The sequence below is a fragment of the Chiloscyllium punctatum genome, chromosome 49 (assembly GCF_047496795.1).
Source record: "Chiloscyllium punctatum isolate Juve2018m chromosome 49, sChiPun1.3, whole genome shotgun sequence".
In the NCBI taxonomy this organism is placed as follows: domain Eukaryota; kingdom Metazoa; phylum Chordata; class Chondrichthyes; order Orectolobiformes; family Hemiscylliidae; genus Chiloscyllium; species Chiloscyllium punctatum.
In genome coordinates, this window is record NC_092787.1 from 28,397,900 (window position 1) to 28,411,276 (window position 13,377).

Consider the following 13,377-nt stretch of genomic DNA (forward strand, 5'->3'; position numbering starts at 1 on the left):
GTCTTGTTGCAGTTTCTCGCCATGTCTCTGTGCGGAGTGAAGGAACCAACCGTGAAATACCTGAAAACCAGCCCAGAGCCTGAACCCACTGCCCCGGGCCGTACCAGCCAGTATTACCGGGTGAAACCTGGCGTTCCCGAGAGATTCGAGCATCCGAGCTGTTTCCAGGGATACGGGTACGGGCTTGGGATTTCACACCGGGAAGGGGCACGGAACGTGAATCAGTGTGTCAGTGTTAACAGGGGGGGTCACCGGGGAGAGAGTGTTAGTATTTACAGGGCGGTCCCTGGGGAGGGGGCCGGGGGAGTGTGTCAGTATTTACGGGGGGATCCCGGGGGGGAATGTGTCAGCATTTACGGGGGGGGTCCCTGGGGGGAGTGTGTCAGTATTCACAGGAGGCTCCCCGGGGGGAGTGTGTCAGCATTTACAGAGGGATCCCTGGGGGGTGTGTGTCAGTATTCACAGGGTGTCCCTGGGGGTATTGTGTCAGTATTTACAGGAGGCTCCCTGGGGGGGCGGGGGGGGGGGTGTCAGTATTTACAATAGGGTCCTGGGGAGAGTGTGTCAGTATTTACAGGGGCGACTCTGGGGGGAGTGTGTTCGTGTTTATAGTGGGGTTCCTGGGGGAAGTGCATCAGTATTTACAGGGGGGGGGGGGCTGGGGTGTGTGTGTCAGTACTTACAGTGGGGTCCCTGGGCGGGGGGTGTCAGTATTTACAGGAGGGTCCCTGGGGATATGTGTCAGTATTTACAGGGTGGTCCTGGGGGGAAGTGTGTCAGTATTTGCAATAGGGTCCCTGGGGAGAGAGTGTCAGTATTTACAGGGGGGTCTCCGGGGGAGTGTGTCAATATTTACAGGGGGGGTCCCCGGGGAGAGAGTGTCAATATTTACAGGGGGGGGTCCCCGGGGCAGTGTCTCAGTATTTACAGGGGGGTCCCCGGGGGGAGTGTGTCAGTATTTACAGGGGTGTCCCTGGGGGAAGTGTGTCAGTATTTACCGCGGGGAGTGTGTCAGTATTTACAATAGGGACCCTGGGGAGAATGTGTCAGTATTTACCGGGGGGAGTGTGTCACTATTTAAAGGGGAGTCCCAGGGGGGGAGTGTGTCAATATTTACGGGAGGGTCCCGGGGGATGTGTGTCAGTATTTACTGTGGGGTCCCTGGGGGAGGGGTGTCAGTATTTACAATAGGGTCCGTGGGGAGAGTGTGTCAGTATTTACATTCCTGATGAAGGGCTTTTGCCCGAAACGTTGATTTCGCTGCTCGTTGGATGCTGCCTGAACTGCTGTGCTCTTCCAGCACCACTAATCCAGTATTTACAGGGCGGTGCCTGGGTGTGGGGTGTCAGTATTTACAGGGGTCCCGGGAGTGGCATGTGTCAGTATGTACAGACGGGTCCCTCTGGTGACTGTCAGTATTTACAGGGGGGGTCCCTGGGGGAGCGCGTCAGTATTTACAGGGGTCCCGGGAGTGGAATGTGTCAGTATGTACAGACGGGTCCCTAGGGTGACTGTCAGTATTTACAGGGGGGTTACGGGGGGGGGGGGATGTCAGTACTTACAGGGGGGTCCCTGGGGGTGTGTCTCAGTATTTACAGGGGGGTCCCTGGGGATGTGTGTCGTATTTACAGGGGGGTGCTGGGGGGAGTGTGTCAGTATTTACAGGGGGGTCCCCAGGTGGAGTGTGTCAGTATTAACTGGGGGGGGGGGGTGTCAGTATTTACAGGGGGGTCCCGGGGGGAGTGTGTCAGTATTTACAGGGGGGTCCCTGGGGATGTGTGTCGTATTTACAGGGGGGTGCTGGGGGGAGTGTGTCAGTATTTACAGGGGGGTCCCCAGGTGGAGTGTGTCAGTATTAACTGGGGGGGGGGGGGTGTCAGTATTTACAGGGGGGTCCCGGGGGGAGTGTGTCAGTATTTACAGGGGGGTCCCTTTGGAGGGGGTGTGTGTCAGTATTTGCAATAGGGTCCCTGGGGAGAGTGTGTCAGTATTTACAGGGGGGTCCCTGGAGGGTCCCTGGGGGGGGGGGGGGGGGGGGATTTTCAGTACTTACAGGGGGTTCCCGGGTGGAGTGTGTCAGTATTGACAGAGGAGTCCCTAGGGTGACTATGTCAGTATTTACAGTGGGTGGTATCCGGGGGGAGTGTCTCAGTATTTACAGGGGGTCCCTGGGGATTTGTGTCAGTACTTACAGGGGGGTCCCCAGGTGGAGTGTGTCAGTGTTTACCGGGGGGGGGTCCCTGGGGGGAGTAGGACAGTATTTACAGGGGGGTCCCTGGGGGAGTGTGTCAGTATTTACAGGGGGGTCCCTGGGGGGAGAGCGTCAGTATTTATTGGGGGGCCCCAGGGGGGGGTTTGTGTCAGCATTTACAGGAGGGTCCCTGGGGGGGGGGAGGGGGGGTTTCAGTATTCACAAAGGGGCCCCTATGGTGACTATGTCATTATTTACATGGGGGGTCCCCGGGGAGAGAGTGTCAGTATTTACAGGGGGGTCCCTGGGGGAAGTGTGTCAATATTAACAGGGTGTCTGGGGGGGTGGTGGGGGGGGGAGTGTGTCAGTATTTACAGGGGGGTCCCCAGGTGGAAAATGTCAGTATTAACTGGGGGGGGTCCCTGGGGGGGGGGGGGGTGTCAGTATTTACAGGGGGGTCCCGGGGGGAGTGTGTCAGTATTTACAGGGGGGTCCCTTTGGAGGGGGTGTGTGTCAGTATTTGCAATAGGGTCCCTGGGGAGAGTGTCAGTATTTACAGGGGGGGTCCCTGGGGAGAGTGTGTCAGTATTTACAGGGAGGTGCCTGGGGGTGGGGTGTCAATATTTACAGGGGTCCCGGGAGTGGAATGTGTCAGTATGTACAGATGGGTCCCTAGGGTGACTGTCAGTATTTACAGGGGGGACCCTGGGGAGTGTGTGTCAGTATTTGCAGGGGGGTCCCGGGGGGAGTGTGTCAGTATTTACAGGGAGGTCCCCAGGGGAGTGTGTCAGTATTTACGGGGGGGTACCGAGGGAGAGTGTGTCAGTATTTACAGGAGGGTCCCGGGGGGAGTGTTTCAGTATTTACAGGTCAGTCCCGGGGGGAGTGTGTCAGTATTTACAGGGGGGGTCCCGGGGGAGTGTGTCAGTATTTACAGGGTGTCCCTGGGGGGGGGGGGGGTGGGGGGCGGTGTCAATATTTACCGGGGGGTGTGTGTCAGTACTTACAGGGGGGTCCCTGGGGCGGGGTGTCAGTATTTACAATAGGGTCCCTGGGGAGAGTGTGTCACTATTTACAGGGGGTTCCCCAGGGAGAGTGTGTTAGTATTTACAGCGGGGTCCTGGGGGGAGTGTGTCAATATTTACAGGCGGTTCCCCAGGGAGAGTGTGTCAGTATTTACAGGGGGGTCCCTGGAGGGAGTGTGTCAATATTTACAGGGGGATCCCCGGGGGGAGCGTGTCAGTATTTACAGGGGGGTTACAGGGGTGTCCCGGGGGGAGTGCATCAATATTTACAGGGCCATCTCCGGGGAGAGTGTGTCAGTATTTACAGGGGGGGGTCCTCGGGGGAGGGAGCGTGTCAGTATTTACAGGGGGATTACAGGGGGGTCGCTGGGGCGTGTATGTCTGTATTTACAGGGGCGTCCCGGGGGGAGTGTGTCAGTATTTACAGGGGGGTCCCCAGGGAGAGTGTGTCAGTATTTACAGGGGGTTCCCTGGGGGTTGTGTGTCAGTATTTACAGGGGGATTCCCTGGGGTGAGTGTGTCAGTATTTACAGGGGGATTCCCTGGGGTGAGTGTGTCAGTATTTACAGGGGGGTTCCCGGGGGGCAGTGTGTCAGTATTTACAGGGGGGTTCCCTGGGGGGAGTGTGTCAGTATTTACGGGGGGGGTTCCCTGGGGGGAGTGTGTCAGTGTTTACAGAGGGGTCCCTGGGGGGAGTGTGTCAGTATTTACAGTGGGTTCCTGGGGGGAGTGTGTCAGTGTTTATAGAGGGGTCCCTAGGATGACTATGTCAGTATTTACTGAGGGGTCCCTGGGGGGTGTGTGTCAGTATTTACAGGGCGGTCCCCGGGGAGAGAGTACTGGATTAGTGGTGCTGGAAGAGCACAGCAGTTCAGGCAGCATCCAACGAGCAGCGAAATCGACGTTTCGGGCAAAAGCCCTTCATCAGGAATAAAGGCAGTGAGCCTGAAGCATGGAGAGATAAGCTAGAGGAGGGTGGGGTTGGGGAGAGAGTAGCATAGAGTACAATGGGTGAGTGGGGGAGGAGATGAAGGTGATAGGTCAAGGAGGAGAGAGTGGAGTGGATAGGTGGAAAAGGAGATAGGCAGGTTCGACAAGTCCAGACAAGTCATGGGGACAGTGCTGAGCTGGAAGTTTGAAACTAGGATGAGGTGGGGGAAGGGGAAATGAGGAAGCTGTTGAAGTCCACATTGATGCCCTGGGGTTGAAGTGTTCCGAGGTGGAAGATGAGGCGTTCTTCTTCCAGGCGTCTGGTGGTGAGGGAGCGGCGGTTAAGGAGGCCCAGGACCTCCATGTCCTCGGCAGAGTGGGAGGGGGAGTTGAAATGTTGGGCCACGGGACGGTGTGGTTGATTGGTGCGGGTGTCTCTGAGATGTTCCCTAAAGCGCTCTGCTAGGAGGCGCCCAGTCTCCCCAATGTAGAGGAGACCGCATCGGGAGCAACGGGTACAATAAATGATATTAGTGGACGTGCAAGTAAAACTTTGATGGATGTGGAAGGCTCCTTTAGGGCCTTGGATAGAGGTGAGGGAGGAGGTGTGGCCTATGTTTTACAGTTCCTGCGGTGGCAGGGGAAAGTGCCAGGATGGGAGGGTGGGTTGTTTGGGGGCGTGGACCTGACCAGGTAGTCGCGGAGGGAACGGTCTTTGCGGAAGGTGGAAAGGGGTGGGGAGGGAAATATATCCCTGGTAGTGGGGTCTGTTTGGAGGTGGCGGAAATGTCGGCGGTTGATTTGGTTTATGCGAAGGTTTGTAGGGTGGAAGGTGAGCATCAGGGGCGTTCTGTCCTTGTTATGGTTGGAGGGGTGGGGTTTGAGGGCAGAGGTGCGGGATGTGGACAAGATGCATTGGAGGGCATCCTTAACCACGTGGGAAGGGAAATTGCGGTCTCTAAAGAAGGAGGCCATCTGGTGTGTTCTATGGTGGAACTGGTCCTCCTGGGAGCAGATACGGCGGAGGCGGAGAAATTGGGAATACGGGATGGCATTTTTGCAAGAGGTAGGGTGGGAAGAGGTGTAATCCAGGTAGCTGTGGGAGTCGGTGGGTTTGTAAAAAATGTCAGTGTCAAGTCGGTCGTTACTAATGGAGATGGAGAGGTCCAGGAAGGGGAGCGAGGTGTCAGAGATGGTCCAGGTAAATTTAAGGTCAGGGTGGAATGTTTTGGTCAAGTGATGAATTGCTCAACCTCCTCACGGGAGCACGAGGTGGCGCCAATGCAGTCATCAATGTAGCGGAGGAAGAGGTGGGGAGTGGTGCCTCCTCGCAGAGCACTTTAGGGAACATCTCTGAGACACCCGCACCAATCAACCACACCGCCCCGTGGCCCAACATTTCAACTCCCCCTCCCACTCTGCCGAGGACATGGAGGTCCTGGGCCTCCTTCACCGCCGCTCCCTCACCACCAGATGCCTGGAGGAAGAACGCCTCATCTTCCGCCTCGGAACACTTCAACCCCAGGGCAACAATGTGGACTTCAACAGCTTCCTCATTTCCCCTTCCCCCACCTCATCCTAGTTTCAAACTTCCAGCTCAGTAACTGTCTCCTTGACTTGTCCGGACTTGTCCGACCTGCCTATGTTCTTTTCCACCTATCCACTCCCCCCTCTCCTCCTTGACCTATCACCTTCATCCCCTCCCCCACTCACCCATTGTACTCTACGCTACTCTCTCCCCACCCCCACCCTCCTCTAGCTTATCTCTCCATGCTTCAGGCTCACTGCCTTTATTCCTGATGAAGGGCTTTTGCCCGAAACGTCGATTTTACTGTTCCTCGGATGCTGCCTGAACTGCTGTGCTCTTCCAGCACCACTAATCCATTATTTGTTTTCCAGCATCTGCAGTCATTGTTTTTACCCGGGGAGAGAGTGTCAGTATTTACAGGGGGGTCCCCGGGGGGAGTGTGTCAGTATTTACAGAGGGGTCCATAGGGTGACTGTGTCAGTATTTACAGGAGGGTCCCTGGGGTAGAAGTGTGTCAGTATTTACAGGGGGTCTCCGGGGGGAGTGTGTCACTATTAACAGGGGGGTTCCGTGGGGGGGAGTGTGTCAGTATTTACAGGGGGGGATCCCTGGGGCCGTGTGTGTCAGTACTTTCCCTAGGGTGACTATGTCAGTATTTATAGGAGGGTCCCCGTGGTGGAAGTGTGTCAGTATTTAAAGGGGTCTCTGGGGGGTGTGTGTCAGTATTTACAGGGGGGTCTCTGGGGGGTGTGTGTCAGTATTTACAGGGGGGTCCCTGGGGAGAGTGTGTCAGTATTTACAGGGGGGTCCCTGGGGAGAGTGTGTCAGTATTTACAGGGGGGTCCCTGGGGAGAGTGTGTCAGTATTTACAGGGGGGTCCCTGGGGAGAGTGTGTCAGTATTTACAGGGGGGTCCCTGGGGAGAGTGTGTCAGTATTTACAGGGGGGTCCCTGGGGAGAGTGTGTCAGTATTTACAGGGGGGTCTCTGGGGAGAGTGTGTCAGTATTTACAGGGGGGTCCCCGGGGGGAGTGTGTCAGTATTTACAGGGGGGTCCCTGGGGGCGGGGTGTCAGTATTTACAATAGGGTCCCTGGGGAGAGTGTGTCAGTATTTACAGGGGGGTCCCTGGGGGGTGTGTGTCAGTTCTTACAGGGGGGTCCCTGGGGAGGGTGTCAGTATTTACAGGGGGGGTCCCCGGGGGGAGTGTGTCAGTATTTACAGGGGGGTCCCTGGAGGGGGGGGGCGGTGTCAATATTTACCGGGGGGTCCCTGGGGGGGGTGTGTCAGTATTTACAATAGGGTCCCTGGGGAGAGTGTGTCACTATTTACAGGGGGTTCCCCAGGGAGAGTGTGTTAGTATTTACAGGGGGGGGTCCCTGAGGGAGGGGGGGTGTCAGTATTTACAGGGGGGTCCCGGGGGGAGTATGTCAGTATTTACAGGGGGGTCCCCACGTGGAGTGTGTCAGTATTTACCGGGGGATCCCTGGGGGGAGTGTGTCAGTATTTACAGGGGGGTTAAAGGGTGGTCCCTGGGTTGGGGGGGGGGGGGGGGGGGGGGGTTGTCATTACTTACAGGGGTGTCCCGGGGGAAGTGTGTCAGTATTGACAGAGGGGTCCCTAGGGTGACTATGTCAGTATTTACAGTGGGGGATCCCCGGGAGGAGTGTGTTATTATTTATAGGTGGGACCCGGGGGGTGTGTCAGTATTTACAGGAGGGTCCCCAGGGAGAGTGTGTCAGTATTGACCGGTGGGTCTCCGGGGGGAATGTGTCTGTATTAACGGGGGGTCCCAGGGAGGAGTGTGTCAGTATTTACAGGGGGGTCCTTGGGGGGAGTGTGTCAGTATTCATAGGGGGGCCCCGGGGGGCGGGGGGATTGTGTCAGCATTTACAGGAGGGTCCCTGGGGGGGGAGTGTGTCAGTATTTACAAAGGGGCCCCTATGGTGATTATGTCATTATTTACAGGGGGGTCCCCGGGGAGAGAGTGTCAGTATTTACCGGGGGGTGTGTGTCAGTATTTACAGGAGGGTCCCGGGGGAAGTGTGTCAGTATTTACAGGGGGGTCCCGGGGGAAGTGTGTCAGTATTTACAGGGGGGTCCCGGGGGAAGTGTGTCAGTATTTACAGGGGGGTCCCGGGGGAAGTGTGTCAGTATTTACAGGGGGGTCCCCGGGGGAGTGTGTCATTATTTACAGGGGGGTCCCCGGGGGAGTGTGTCATTATTTACAGGGGGGTCCCCAGGGGAGTGTGTCATTATTTACAGGGGGGTCCCCGGGGGGTGTGTGTCAGTATTTACAGGGGGTGTGTGTCAGTACTTACAGGGGGGGTTCCTGTGAGGGGAGGGTGTGTCAGTATTTCCAGGGGGGTCCCTGGGGAGAGTGTGTCAGTATTTACCGGGGGGAATGTGTCAGTGTTTACAGGAGGGTCCCTGGGGGGAGTGTGTCAGTATTTACAGGGGGGTCACGGGGGGGTGTGTGTCAGTATTTACAGGGGGGTCACGGGGGGGGTGTTGTCAGTACTTACAGGGGTGTCCTGGGGGGGAGTGTATCAGTATTTACAGGGCCGTCCCCGGGGAGAGTGTGTCAGTATTTACAGGGGGGGGGTCCCCGCGGGAGGGAGCGTGTCAGCATTTACAGGGGGATTACAGGGGGGTCGCTGGGGCGTGTATGTCTGTATTTACAGGGGCGTCCCCAGGGAGAGTGTGTCAGTATTTACAGGGGGGTTCCCTGGGGGGAGTGTGTCAGTGTTTATAGAGGGGTCCCTAGGTTGACTATGTCAGTATTTACTGAGGGGCCCCTAGGGTGACTATGTCAGTATTTACAGGGGTGTCCCCTGGGGGAGTGTGTCAGTATTTACAGGGCGGTCCCTGGGAAGAGAGTGTCAGTATTTACAGGGGGATCCCCGGGGGGAGAGTGTCAGTATTTACAGGGTCGTCCCGGGGGGAGTGTGTCTGTATTAACAGGGGAATCCCCAGGGGGAGTGTGTCAATATTTGATGGGGGTCCCTGGGGCGTGTGTGTCAATATTTACAGGTGGGTCCCGGGGTGTGTGTGTGTCAGTATTTACAGGGGGGTCCTGAGGAGAGTGTGTCAGTATTTACAGGGGGTCCCTGGGGGGAGTGTGTCAGTATTTACAGGGGGGTACCTGGGGAGAGTGTGTCAGTATTTACAGGTGGGTCCCTGGGGGGGGTGTGTCAGTATTTACAGGGGGGTCCTGGGGGGAGTGTGTCAGTATTTACAGGGGGGTCCTCGGGGGAGTGTGTCAGTATTTACAGGAGGGTCCCTGGGGAGATTGTCAGTATTTACAGGGGGGTCTCTAGGGGGTGTGTGTCAGTATTTACAGGGGGGTCCTCGGGGGAGTGTGTCAGTATTTACAGGAGGGTCCCTGGGGAGAGTGTGTCAGGATTTACAGGAGGGTCCCTGGGGGGAGTGTGTCTGTATGTACAGGGGGGGGTCCCTGGGGGGAGTGTGTCAGTATTTACAGGAGGGTCCCTGGGGAGAGTGTGTCAGTATTTACAGGGGTGTCCTGGGGGGAGTGTGTCAGTATTTACAGGAGGGTCCCTGGGGGGAGTGTGTCAGTATTTACAGGAAGGTCCCTGGGGAGAGTGTCAGTATTTACAGGGGGGTCCCTGGGGAGAGTGTGTCAGTATTTACAGGGGGGTCTCTAGGGGGTGTGTGTCAGTATTTACAGGGGGGTCCTCGGGGGAGTGTGTCTGAATGTACAGGAGGGTCCCTGGGGGGAGTGTGTCAGTATTTACAGGGGGGTCCTGGGGGGAGTGTGTCAGTATTTACAGGAAGGTCCCTGGGGGGAGTGTGTCTGAATGTACAGGGGGGTCCCTGGGGGGAGTGTGTCAGTATTTACATGGGGGGTCTCTGGGGGGTGTGTGTCAGTATTTACAGGGGGGTCTCTGGGGGGTGTGTGTCAGTATTTACAGGGGGGTCCCTGGGGGGAGTGTGTCAGGATTTACAGGGGGGTGTCTGGGGGGAGTGTGTCAGTATTTACAGGGGGGTCTCTGGGGGGTGTGTGTCAGTATTTACAGAGGGGTCTCTGGGGAGAGTGTGTCAGTATTTACAGGGGGGTCCCTGGGGGGTGTATGTCAGTATTTACAGAGGGGTCCCTGGGGAGAGTGTGTCAGTATTTACAGGGGGGTCCTGGGGAGAGTGTGTCAGTATTTACAGGAGGGTCCCTGGGGGGGAGTGTGTCTGTATGTACAGGGGGGTCCCTGGGGGGTGTGTGTTAGTATTTACAGGGGGGTCCCTGGGGGGAGTGTGTGTCAGTATTTATAGGGGGGTCCCTGGGGGGAGTGTGTCAGTATTTACAGAGGGTTCTCTGGGGGGTGTGTGTCAGTATTTACAGGGGGGTCCTCGGGGGAGTGTGTCAGTATTTACAGGAGGGTCCCTGGGGAGAGTGTGTCAGGATTTACAGGAGGGTCCCTGGGGGGAGTGTGTCTGTATGTACAGGGGGGGTCCCTGGGGGGAGTGTGTCAGTATTTACAGGAGGGTCCCTGGGGAGAGTGTGTCAGTATTTACAGGAGGGTCCTGGGGGGAGTGTGTCAGTATTTACAGGAGGGTCCCTGGGGGGAGTGTGTCAGTATTTACAGGGGGGTCTCTGGGGGGTGTGTGTCAGTATTTACATGGGGGTCTCTGGGGGGTGTGTGTCAGTATTTACAGAGGGGTCCCTGGGGAGAGTGTGTCAGTATTTACAGGGGGGTCTTGGGGGGAGTGTGTCAGTATTTACAGGTGGGTCCTGGGGTGTGTGTGTGTCAGTATTTACAGGAGGGTCCCTGGGGGGAGTGTGTCTGTATGTACAAGGGGGTCCCTGGGGGGAGTGTGTCAGTATTTACAGGGGGGTCCCTGGGGGGAGTGTGTCAGTATTTACAGGGGGGTCTCTGGGGGGTGTGTGTCAGTGTTTACAGGGGGGTCCCTGGGGAGAATGTGTCAGTATTTATAGGGGGGTCCCTGGGGAGAGTGTGTCAATATTTACAGGGGGGTCCCCGGGGGGCGTGTGTTAGTATTTACAGGGGGGGGTCCCTGAGGGGGGGAGTGTGTCAGTATTTACAGGAGGGTCCCTGGGGAGAGTGTCAGTATGTACGGGGGGGTCCCTGGGGGGAGTGTGTCAGTATTTACAGGGGGATCTCTGGGGGGTATGTGTCACTATTTACTGGGGGGTCCCTAGGGGTGTGTGTGTCAGTATTTACAGGGGGGTCCTGAGGAGAGTGTGTCAGTATTTACAGGGGGTCCCTGGGGGGAGTGTGTCAGTATTTACAGGGGGGTACCTGGGGAGAGTGTGTCAGTATTTACAGGTGGGTCCCTGGGGGGAGTGTGTCAGTATTTACAGGGGGGTCCTGGGGGGAGTGTGTCAGTATTTACAGGGGGGTCCTCGGGGGAGTGTGTCAGTATTTACAGGAGGGTCCCTGGGGAGAGTGTCAGTATTTACAGGGGGGTCCCTGGGGAGAGTGTGTCAGTATTTACAGGGGGGTCTCTAGGGGGTGTGTGTCAGTATTTACAGGGGGGTCCCCGGGGGAGTGTGTCAGTATTTACAGGAGGGTCCCTGGGGAGAGTGTGTCAGGATTTACAGGAAGGTCCCTGGGGGGAGTGTGTCAGTATTTACAGGTGTGTCCCTGGGGGGGGGTGTGTCAGTATTTACAGGGGGGTCCTGGGGGGAGTGTGTCAGTATTTACAGGGGGGTCCTCGGGGGAGTGTGTCAGTATTTACAGGAGGGTCCCTGGGGAGAGTGTCAGTATTTACAGGGGGGTCCCTGGGGAGAGTGTGTCAGTATTTACAGGGGGGGTCTCTGGGGGGTGTGTGTCAGTATTTACAGGGGGGTCCTCGGGGGAGTGTGTCAGTATTTACAGGAGGGTCCCTGGGGAGAGTGTCAGTATTTACAGGGGGGTCCCTGGGGAGAGTGTGTCAGTATTTACAGGGGGGTCTCTAGGGGGTGTGTGTCAGTATTTACAGGGGGGTCCCCGGGGGAGTGTGTCAGTATTTACAGGAGGGTCCCTGGGGAGAGTGTGTCAGGATTTACAGGAAGGTCCCTGGGGGGAGTGTGTCAGTATTTACAGGTGTGTCCCTGGGGGGGGGTGTGTCAGTATTTACAGGGGGGTCCTGGGGGGAGTGTGTCAGTATTTACAGGGGGGTCCTCGGGGGAGTGTGTCAGTATTTACAGGAGGGTCCCTGGGGAGAGTGTCAGTATTTACAGGGGGGTCCCTGGGGAGAGTGTGTCAGTATTTACAGGGGGGGTCTCTGGGGGGTGTGTGTCAGTATTTACAGGGGGGTCTCTGGGGGGTGTGTGTCAGTATTTACAGGAGGGTCCCTGGGGGGAGTGTGTCAGTATTTACAGGAGGGTCCCTGGGGGGAGTGTGTCAGGATTTACAGGGGGGACCGGGGGGGAGTGTGTCAGTATTTACAGAGGGGTCCTGGGGGGAGTGTGTCAGTATTTACAGGAGGGTCCCTGGGGAGAGTGTGTCAGGATTTACAGGAAGGTCCCTGGGGGGAGTGTGTCAGTATTTACAGGTGTGTCCCTGGGGGGGGGTGTGTCAGTATTTACAGGGGGGTCCTGGGGGGAGTGTGTCAGTATTTACAGGGGGGTCCTCGGGGGAGTGTGTCAGTATTTACAGGAGGGTCCCTGGGGAGAGTGTCAGTATTTACAGGAGGGTCCCTGGGGGGAGTGTGTCAGTATGTACGGGGGGGTCCCTGGGGGGAGTGTGTCAGTATTTACAGGGGGATCTCTGGGGGGTATGTGTCACTATTTACTGGGGGGTCCCTAGGGGGGAGTGTGTCAGTATTTACAGGGGGGCTACAGGGGTGTCCCAGGGGGAATGTATCCATATTTACAGGGCCGTCCCCGGGGAGAGTGTGTCAGTATTTACGGGGGGGGAGGTCCCCGGGGGAGGGAGCGTGTCAGTGTTTACAGGGGGATTACAGGGGGGTCCCTGGGGCATGCATGTCTGTATTTACAGGGGCGTCCCCAGGGAGAGTGTGTCAGTATTTACAGGGGGTTCCCTGGGGGTTGTGTGTCAGTATTTACAGGGGGGTTCCCTGGGGGTAGTGTGTCAGTATTTACAAGGGGGTCTCGGGGGTATGTGTCAGTATTTACAGGGGGGTCCCTGGGGAAGTGTGTCAGTATTTACAGGGGGGTCTCTCGGGGGTGTGTGTCAGTATTTACAGGGGGGTCCTCAGGGGAGTGTGTCAGTATTTACAGGAGGGTCCCTGGGGAGAGTGTGTCAGTATTTACAGGGGGGTCCTGGGGTGTGTGTGTCAGTATTTACAGGGGGGTCCTGGGGTGTGTGTGTCAGTATTTACAGGGGGGTCCCTGGGGGGAGTGTGTCAGTATTTACAGGGGGGTTCCCTGGGGGGAGTGTGTCAGTATGTACAGGAGGGTCCCTGGGGGGAGTGTGTCAGTATTTACAGGGGGGTTCCCTGGGGGGAGTGTGTCAGTATTTACAGGGGGGTTCCCTGGGGGGCGTGTGTCAGTATTTATAGGGGGGTCCCTGGGGAGAGTGTGTCAGTATTTACAGGGGGGGTCCCTGGGGGGAGTGTGTCAGTATGTACAGGGGGGTCCCTGGGGGGAGTGTGTCAGTATTTACAGGGGGGTTCCCTGGGGGGAGTGTGTCAGTATTTACAGGGGGGTCTCTGGGGGGGTGTGTGTCAGTATTTACTGGGGGGTCCCTGGGGGGAGTGTGTCAGTATTTACAGGGGGGTCCTCA

The 13,377-nt window shown here is 57.1% G+C and overlaps 1 protein-coding gene across 1 annotated transcript in view; it reads left to right on the top strand.

Moving 5' to 3' along the window:
* The window catches only part of pierce1 (piercer of microtubule wall 1), a 28,656-nt gene continuing 15,279 nt past the window's right edge, over positions 1 to 13,377 (top strand). Inside the window, exon 1 of the mRNA XM_072565691.1 lies at positions 1 to 176. Coding sequence (XP_072421792.1) covers positions 22 to 176 — 155 coding nt within the window. The 5' untranslated portion in view covers positions 1 to 21. The remainder of the gene's footprint in view (positions 177 to 13,377) is intronic.